Source organism: Numenius arquata, chromosome 9 (assembly GCF_964106895.1).
Source record: "Numenius arquata chromosome 9, bNumArq3.hap1.1, whole genome shotgun sequence".
NCBI lineage: Eukaryota > Metazoa > Chordata > Aves > Charadriiformes > Scolopacidae > Numenius > Numenius arquata.
In genome coordinates this window covers 52337354-52347741 of record NC_133584.1, presented here as the reverse complement: position 1 = coordinate 52347741, position 10388 = coordinate 52337354, and the positions used below count along the sequence as shown (strand labels likewise).

Genomic DNA, 10388 nt, shown 5'->3' with positions numbered 1-10388 from the left:
GCCAAACTGAATGATAGCCAGAATATAGAATTGGAGTTAATTAATCCTACCACATCAGTGCCCCTACATGAAAATTAAGTATTATTTGGCACTACAATGAATGTAGTCCAGAGAAGTAAATTAAAAGTTATTACTCAGCCTGAGCAATGTTGCACAATACAACCTTTGCGTTTTATCCTAACAGCAAGCAGTATGTCAAACTATTGACAAAGAACATACCAGGTAAGCTTATAATTTTAACTAGGAAAAACTTCAAATTCTGCAATAATAAAAGAGTTAATCACAAAGGGTTACAAAAAAACCCTTTATTTAATCACTACATTAATGTAACACTTCTGATACTTTAGCTAATACTTACTTAAGAAATTTTATTGCATGCCCTTTCTCATTCGTTACTAGTGAGCATCTTTTGCTTGTGTGCTGAAAAATATTTGCACGCTTTTTGAATAATTCACCAGCAGAGTTAACTTTGTAAAGATCAGCTAGCATTGTCTTATCTCTTATGTATATGAATTTCCTGGACACATTTCTTGTCCTTTGCATACAGAGATGCATTAGATGTATTGCCTATAATTACGGATGTATTCCTTTTTTCATTTAAATTCAAACAAACAATCACAGGGCATACAAAGAAAACCCCTCACACTTCAGGCCTCTTCATGCTTTATCTTTGTCCAAACAACTGAGGAAGGAGGCAGAGGGAAAAAGTTTAAAAAAATAGAAATTAAAATATATCAGAGAAACATGTTACAAATTCTTATAATTTCAGAATTATATAGTAATATAAATATATTATTATATTATATAATAATATAATTTCAGAACTGAAAAAAAATAATTCTAAGACACATACAGCACTTTTCAGTTCTCCTGAAATTTCCTCCTCCTACAAAGAAGAAAAAAAGGAGAAGGTTCTGGATGCTTCCCTCAAGATACAAACAGACTAAATGTATGGAGAAAACTCCCTCTCCTGATTTGGACAGATGGGTGGGGAGGATGGAGGAGAGATCAGGGGAACAAGCACACAAGAACCTTGAGACACGTTCATGGCATCTTTCTACCAAGAGCTTATTGAAAACAATTCAATGGGGGTCTCTCCCATAAATGGGGATCCAAGCTTTTGGCTTATTGCTAGTAAACCTTCTCCTAACAAGAGAAAGATACATGGGAAATTTGGAATTAGAAACAAAGATGATGCATGGCACCTTCGTTTTCTGAGCATTCAAAACAAAGAGACAATTACACTGTAAACTAGATGTTACTGCAAATAAAGTTTTTTATATATACACATATAGATTTCAAAAGCATTCTGACAGAAAAGTTTGCCAAAAACATGATTGTCTAAATAAATATAACAACAGATCTTGAAGGAAAAAATATACCAAAAGCAGTATCTGTATTTTTTTTTTTTTAATACATTGAAGAAATACTCTCCTAACTGCTGTCTACTTACTGTCAAATATAATTATTTTTACAGTATCTTCACATCATCTTTCTGGACTGTGGAACATCAGAACCACAAGCCTCAATCAGTGCTTCTGGTAGCAGTTTTACACTGTATTAAGTCAATTTTACTTTCCTTATCACAATGCTGAAAAAACTCCAACTTCTCCACAGTATTGTCCATCTTCTACAGTTTTTCTTTTCCTTCAGTGTTACATGAACTCAGATCCTTTGTTAATGATATTCCAGCACCTACTGTACCAGACTTCCATATGTGAAACTTTATCGCACATAGTCCTGTACTTCAGATATTTTGTTTCACTTTTTTTTTCTTTATTTCTGTCATCAAAATAAGAGTTTTCATCATAACTATAATCTGATTCATAAAGGGAAGCACTGTAGCTAGAAGCTGGACACTAAGGCTGCAAATCTGTTTTTTCTGATTTAATTCTGCCAACTGGAATGAGGCAGCACCTACTTCTAGAGCAGACTGCATGGCCAGCAGCAATTAAGGCCAGAGCTAGATTGCTCTCCTCGTACAGAACATCCACCTCTAATTCCATTTCGGAGCCATAGTGTCTAAAATGAAACGTCAGTCCCGGTTTACTAAGAAGCTTCTGAAACAGAAGTTTAGCTTCATCACTCCAGTATTGCCCCTTGGCAGGGACTATATCATGTAAAGAGCAAGGGTGTGCCAACCGTGGTAAGAAAGACAGACTTTCTGGAATAACTTTAAGTTTATGGGTATCAGAGTAGGGGATGACCTTCAGAAAGCCATAATCAATAAATGTAAGAACAACAGACTGACTTGTTACTTCACTAACTTCTGCCCTGTTCCACTGTCCTTCCAGTCCAAACTTGATCAAGCAGCTAGTACCAGGAGCCACAAGTTCTTTTGGCAAAGCTGGCAAGTCGTCAGGAAGGTCAGAGAGCAGCAAAGACAAGTTTTTCATGCAATCAAATAAGACTTCAAACTGGATGCAGAAGTTCGAAGGATCAGTAACTGCAGTTACAAACCCAGGATACCTTCTGCCACCCTGCATCAGCGTCCACGTGATGGAATTTATCTTGAATGATGTATCAGACTCCTTACAGTCTGTATTACTGGATTTTTCTGGTCCAACAATAGTCTGACAATGACTTAAGACTTCATTCACATACTCCTGAAGCAGAACTTCCTCTATTAAAATATCTACTTCCCAGATATGAGAGGATTCCAAATATCTCAAAAACATGATCCTTATTTCACGATCCAGGACTGCATTTATTACATGGACAAACTGAATTTTCTTCATTTTTTTAAACCAAACACATTTACAAAACACAGCTTGTTTAGGAATACTTTTGGTCTTGTCACTGAGCATCCTTGCATTATTTAAGGACACCATCTCACACTCACCATAATCCATGAGAAAAACTCGCATTAACTTCTCCCTGACAAACTTCTTTATCACTTTTGATCGATACCACTTCAAGTTCCTTTCAGATTTTGTCATGCACTCCAATCCTTCTTCAATGTCATCCACTCTAAGCAAATCACTTTTTTGTGCTTCTTTGAGGAGCATTACATTTAACTCATGTAGTATTTGCAAATTTCTACATAACTGTACATGAAATTCTCCATTCTCTGAAATATGAATTACTTTTGCTCCTTCTACCTGTCCAGAATTTAGATCTTGAGGAAGGACATTTAAAGGTGTTTTGGAAGCATTTTTCATCCTAACTATCTTAGTTTTACTTAGATCATCTAAACCATTCCTAGATTTTCTATCTGTAACAAGAATTTGCTTTGGCCTATTTTCCCAATTACACATTGGTGTGTTTCGCCATGTTGTCCTGCCTTTTTTCTGCAGGTCTTGAGACATAGACTTTCCATCACAAATTACATCTACTTCCCATCGCTCTCCATGTTGCTGTATGAACTTGCAAGTGACTTGCTTGTTATTTGTTTCGCTTAGAAAATAGGAAGTACTTTTATTAGTCCAGCCTTCATCAGGACCACTTTTTACTCTGCTAAGGAAACAATGAACACTGAGTCTTGGAAAAGTTAAGAACTTTTTCTGAACCCTGAAGATTTTTGAAGGACTTAAAACTGCTGCATTACCATAGTCAATGAACTCTACCTCAAAGGAGTTTCCCGATTTCAGAGTTTTAATAACTGCTCTATAGTAAAAACAATCTGTGACATGCTCTGCTACGATGAGAGCCCCTACCGTGAGATCATCTAAGCAGTTTTCATGATCTGTATTCACCATGCTTTTGTTTAATTCTTCTGCTAGTTGTGTTACTAAGTTTACATCCTCTGCAAGCTGAACATAGAAACTTGAAGGACTATTCATATGAGAAATATACCCTGCTACTTCAGAATTCACCTGAATATCACGTTTAGGAAGACTAATTAATTTAGGTATATTTTCATTACTGCTTTCCTGCTGACCTGTATAATTTAGTCTTTCATTATGAGATTCAGAGTGAGCATTTACAATTATTTCCTTTGAATTTAAAGCTGGATGACAGAGTGAGTGAGAAGCAGGCTCTCCAACCGGAGTTTCCCCTCTGCGCTCCAGAACAGCAGTGACAGTATTTCTAAAACCTGGTTCTTGACTGTCCTGTAAAGTTAGCAGTTTTGAGGACCCACTACACAACTTTTGTGTGCTACATGCAGTTTGCTCTTCATCTCCAAAGTTCTGTTGACCATCTCCCTGATAATACTTGTCATATACTTGGCATTTCACTTTAATTTTCAATTTAACTTTTTCAGGACTTCTGCCAGTTACTTTGCTAATTTCTTTGTCGTCTTCCATGTGACATATCATTCCTCTATTACTTCCAACAAGTTGTTCTGCATAATTTTTTGGTACCAATTCTTCCAACATTTTTTCTTTAATTTTCTGACTGACTTTGAGTTGTCCATCATACAACTCCACAACAATCTGTCCATCTGATTCTCTGGATACAATTACAGCCTTCAGCAGTTTACCCAGGAATGTTTCCTCAAACCATCTAGTAACTCTTGCTGGAATTTTTGACTCCCTAAGATCTGACAGACAGCATTTAATAGCTTGCATGGGTGTGAGTATTAGGTCAGTGGCAGAGTCTGGAATAGGTATCAACTGGTCTCTCTCTACCATATTCTTATTTCCAAAATCCACAAAGTCAGCGCATACATAGGACGTTGATTCCACAGGAAAAGCCAAAGCTCTGTAAAAGAGACCATCTTCAAAATATCTGGCTAAACATAGTCGCGTATTGCTGGTATCATATTTTGCATTATTTGACATTTCACTTACAACACTAACTTTCTTCGTCAATGCCTCTATAGTTTCAGTGTTTCGATTAAGTTGACAATAGAATTTTGAAGGACTATGTATGTGAGTTATATAAACCTCCTCCTCGCTTCCGATTTTTATGCTAAAAGATGAGTAGCAAAAACTGTACAGAGAACTCAAAGATGCAAGGTTTCTCAGACCAATATATTCAGACAGGGTGAGACCACGCTCTCTGAGGAATTCCTCTGCACTAATAAATGGACTCTGTAAGTCAACTATATTGCATAAACAGTTGGGGCTTACAAGAATAAGAGCATAAATGATGCAAGTCAGTGGTCCTCCAGAAGCAGAAATGAAGTCTTCAAAGTGCCTACTCGCTTCAGACCAATTAAGTGAGTCAGCCTGAAAGGGTACATTTTTAAGTCCACATCGAAATGCTTGACTTTCCAGAGTTAGGAAATCTGGAACAGCAGCTTGAAGATCTTTAAGTAAAACTCTTTCCTGATAACCATAGTCTACAAACACCACATCAACTTCAGTTGTGGATACTTGCTGCAAAACAGTTGCTCTGTACCACTTCCCATCTTTGGGACATTTAACAACACAGGCAACCTGTCCAGGTTTGTAAGGACTGGTATGTTCTTTATAGTAAGTCTGAATTTGTTCCATTAAGTTATTTAGCTCTGGCAGTTTACTTTGCAACTGACATGAAAAATGTGCTGGAGAAACAATGTAAGAACACACCACTTCAAAAGTAGCTCCTGGTTTAAACACACACTCTTTATAAAATATTTTTTTCTCATGTACCGATTTACACCTTTTAGAGATAGCACCTTTTCCAAAACAGGACAGCACAACAGACTCTCTCAGCACTGAAGGCACACTTAATGATTTTTCCATCTGAAATCTCTCTCTATTTCCAGATATCTTATTTTTATGAATATTACAGAGGCTCTGTGCATTTACTTTTTTTTTTTTAAATTTGTGGCGATTCGGGCGTTGACATTTTTTCCCTAAATTTAGAACAGAATCTAGTGTCTTTTCCCAGTATTCAGCATATCCAGCTTGAACCATGCATGTGGCAACATTTCCTTGCTCCAAACCATTCCTGTACCGCGCATTAACAATATACTTGTTGTTTTGCCTTCCAATGACTTGAAGCTGGAGTAGTTTGTTAAACACAATGTGTTTGAAGAAATCAATTTCCCTTTTAACCCATATATCATCAACAGGAAACGTACAAGCAAGTGCACAACACATAGCTAAAGCTGGTAAATCAGAAAACTCAGGAAGCAATGTTTTCACATCGTAACAGGGTACAGTATCTGTGTTTCCAAAGTCCAAAAAAAAAACAGTAATATTTACATGAAGCACTTCAATGACAACACCCCGATAATAACACATGTCTTTGCTATACCTGGCACAACAGAGCAATCCAGGTTCTGGGTTTTTAAGGACCATTTCATCAGCTCTACATTGGTTATATGCATCTGCAATATTTTTCATCAAGGCTTGAAATTCATTCTGATACTCATATGTTTGAATCCAGAAGTCAGATGGATTTATGACATATACTACAAAAGCAGTATGGAAAGAATTCACTTGCATTTCTACTCTTTTGCAGTGGCTTGACAAAGAAATATCCCATTCAGGTAAGCAGTTTTTTGTATGTTTATTTCCTGTACAATTCTTAAATGAATTGTATCTCTCATCAGATGGTTTGTAGTTTACAGCAATACTTGTGATTTTTCTTTCCAGAAGTGATACACATGATGCAGCTGCCTCATTCAGGATTTCTGGATGCTTAGCATTAATTCCAAGATTTTGACTTTGCAGTGTAACATAATACAAGCGTTTAATGTCATTGAATAAATCAACATAGACACACACAGAAGTTTGTCCTATCAAGGCCTGTACAAGTTCTTTCAGCTGAATTTTTATTACTGCCTCATCCTGACTACGAAAACAAGACAGCGCACACGGAAATGAAATCATTGGTAATGCCATGAACTCAACTCTAAGTTTCTGAACACAACTAGATGGCACAGCTTCAATAGTGCCAAAATCCATAAACCAGACTTCCACACGGTCAGAAAGAACCTGTTTTATCACTCCTCTATGCCATTGTCCGTTTTGCCCTTTGGCAGCACAGAGTAGCCCTAAACTATCAAAAGATTTATTACTTTCTGTACTGACAGCTTCATAGTACAAATGCATAGTTTCTGTCAAATATTCCAGCTCTTTCTGCCATTTCTGTATCTGACAGTAAAATTTATTTGGGCTTACTGCAACAGTTATTTTTACATTTTCTCTACTGCCAACAGGTAGACATGGAAAGAGAGCATCTGGAACTGGCCAAGAATCTGTTGGTTTCTCAGAATTAATGTAAGTAAGAAACTCCTTGACTGGATACTTCTGTTGCAACAATTGTGGCACTCTTTTACAAAGCACTTCTTGGGGAAATGCTCTTAATGTTTCTACAATAAGGCAAAATGAATCTCCATCAATACACTTTCCTAACTTCAGTTCAAGGACATCACTAATGATCTTTGGTACTTCTACAATGAACAGTTGGTACGGTGTAACAGCTTTCACATGACCTGTAATCTGTAATCCTACCAGAGATGAAAAATAGTTAATGGCTTTTGGACTCCATTTTTCTCCCAAAGGAAGTATGCTTGCAAAAACACCCCAAACGACCTTTGGAGGCAGGTGAAACAATTCATCAGCAGCAGAAGCAAGATGTGTTTCCTCAACCACCAGCACTTGCCCAGTGTCTATAAGAAGAGCCTCACAAATACTCTCTCTCTTCTCCAGAACTCTTCCTCTATGCCATTTTCCTTCTGTGTCTTCCACCAAACAGGATCCACCAATGTAAACATTACCTTTTACTTTGAATACACGTTGTATTTCATTTTGTAGTATGTAATAGTCAAGCTCACATCCTGCCTTGTATTGACCCTGGAACACTATAACCAAACATTTGGGATGGCATTCTATACTAATTATCTTCAGATTCATATCCACTATGTTTGGCGAGGGAGTCAGAGATTCCATTCTATCTGTAAAGAAAAGGAGTAAGATCAGCCTGATAAGTTCCCTTTTTTTTCTAGTTTGTCAACCTATTCCTCACATTAAATTTGTTTTCAAAACGTTCTAATAGTATATTATCACACTTATGCTTAAAATGTATACTAAACATTTAACAATGTCATGTTTTATGCAACTAGGATACACTTGACACAACTGTCTTTATAAAGACATGCTCATAACGTGAAAAAAAAAAAAGGTACCACTGCACTTGCTCCTGTGGCTAGTCTAATTTTATCACTTGAGAATAATTCGTAATCAGAGATGTGGAACAGGACAGACAACCACAAAGATAGCTGTATTTCTTCTCAAACAAAAAGAAAGAGCGGAAAGCAATTAATGTCATTTAGACAATCTCTGCTCATCTCACAAATGTTGCTTACATCCAGTAAATTTACCTAGTAAATCCACTAAATCTCTCCAAAGGAGATCCAATACAGTGTTTCATTGCACTGGACTTGCAGTTAAAGTTACCTGCAGAAGCACTTCCAGTCTGTTTCTGTTTTTCTTTTTAATATGTGCATGATAAAGGACACTTACCCTACTCGTCCTGCTTTTTCTGTGTTAATCACTCCTTCAAATCAATGACATCTTGCAGAGCTGTACTTTACCATTTACTTAATCTGGCTGTCTATATACTATCAGGTAAAACTGTAGCCTATTTTAAGTTTTCACAGTTGCAAGGACATAGAGAACACATTATCTAGGTCCATCATTTTTGAACTGCCCATCAACTAATGATTGTGCCAGGTGTCTTTTTTTGTACTGTCTCAACACTCCTTTCCTGACAGTTCAAGTACCCTCAAACCCTTCAGATACTTCTCTGACCTTCATCTATAATCTGGTCTTCAAGATCAGCTTCCAGTTCCATTCAAATTTGTCAATGGATCTGTGACTTCACGTTGTTTAAAAGGCTGTGCATGCCCACAATTTGACCAAGCAATTCTATGGAATAAACTGCTGTTCTAATAAAGTCATTAAGGGTAGACAACATCTGTCAAAGACAGTGGCTGAACACAGAAGGATAGACTGGAAATGCACATGCTCAATTTATGAATTCTTAAGTGAAGCTGAAAACAAAACTTCTCGCTTCAACTACACGTTATTAGAGCAAGACTGCCATTGTAGTTTTTATCACAAGCATACATGAAGTAGGTAGTAATAATACAAACTGCCTTCAGATTACATACTGATTCCTATCATTCTAGTTTCACAAAAAAATAAGAATTAATAAATAAATGAGTACTCCTACTGTAAAGCTTACTAGAACATCTCGGGCAGGAGGAAGAAAAATACATGACTTCTTAAAAAAAAAAACCCAAAACCACCAGCCACACAAGAAAACCTCCTAGTAAAAGCAGTACCAAATACCTTCTTAAAGAAGGCCCCTAGGGGTTCTCCACCTTTCCCTGTAATAAAACAGAAAGCTAAATTCTGAGCGCTTTCAATGAAAGAAGTCAGCCTTCAGGAAAAGGTTCTGTCTGCCTGGAAGAAACACCTGAACATTAGAGAGAATCAAACTTTTGAAGGTATACCACTGATGCTTCAGGCCCTCCTGGTTTATTTGCGTTTTGTTTTTTTTTTTTCCTCTCCATTGAAACAAACACTGGTTACAGAAACACATAACAAATGAAAACAATTTGTGCATCAACATTTGCTTGCCCATTGCCACAGCTCAAATAACTGCATTACACCAGTACAGTCACATTTCAACAGTTTAAAAACAACCTTTTGCTTTTTACTCACCTATAAACTAGTTAGGACTTATTAAGAACACACCTTTAGAAACCTCAGCTCTCTTTTTAACAACTCTGCATCTCCCTACAAGGAAAGATGATAGAAAAATCATTAGAAAAATATACATACACTAAATTTTTGTACTACATCTCTAAATCCTCCTCCTGCCCAACAAATGCACCCTGAAAGAGTTCCTCCTATCCAGTTTAATTACAGTGTTAAGATTTCACAAGATAAAATTACAAAACTGAATCCACCTTCCTAAAACCACGGTGAGACAATTTTCTCTTCACTGCAGCTCAACACACATCAGAACATCACACAAATAATCTTCCACCCACTTTTTAAGCAAGGCTGGTCACACATTTGCTTCAACCATCAAAATATATACTCTTACCATGCACTACTACCATACAAGTAAACTTGTATGATAATAATAAATGGGCCTTTAAATGCAGCCAAATGCAGGACACAAGCGACAGCTTAAGGTATCTGCGCTGCTCTCCAAAGCCCCTAGACCGGGGCTGTTTGATGCCCCAGGCAGCACTCGCCTGAGAGGAGCAGGGCCGGGCTCGACTCCACAAGGCGCGGACCGCCGGCAGGACGCTGCCGCCGCCAGGTAAGACCCGAAAGCGAAGACCGTCACCCTTCAACAGCAGCTTCCTTATCACTTACAAGCGCGAAAAAGACACGAGAGAACCATAACCGCAACAGCACGATCATTTCACCCCACACCGAGCCGAGCACTCCTCCCTGACAAAATGGCGGTGCGAAGCCCGGCCCTCACACGCTGCCGGGCAAGGCGCATGCGCGGTAACACCACCGCGGCCTCAGACGCTTCTTGGGTGG

General features: G+C 37.7%; 1 protein-coding gene across 1 annotated transcript; it reads right to left on the bottom strand.

Annotated features, from left to right (window-relative positions):
* Window positions 1-1859: 1859 nt before the first annotated feature.
* Window positions 1860-7781, bottom strand: TDRD15 (tudor domain containing 15). Its single transcript, XM_074153948.1, has one exon. It carries the CDS (start codon window positions 7767-7769, stop codon window positions 1860-1862), a length of 5910 nt encoding a protein of 1969 aa, XP_074010049.1. The 5' UTR covers window positions 7770-7781.
* Between the last annotated feature and the right edge of the window lie 2607 nt (window positions 7782-10388).

Coding starts and splice junctions, on each gene's coding strand:
- TDRD15 (XM_074153948.1), bottom strand. CDS start 7,769: ATGGAATCTCTGACTCCCTCGCCAAACATAGTGGATATGAATCTGAAG.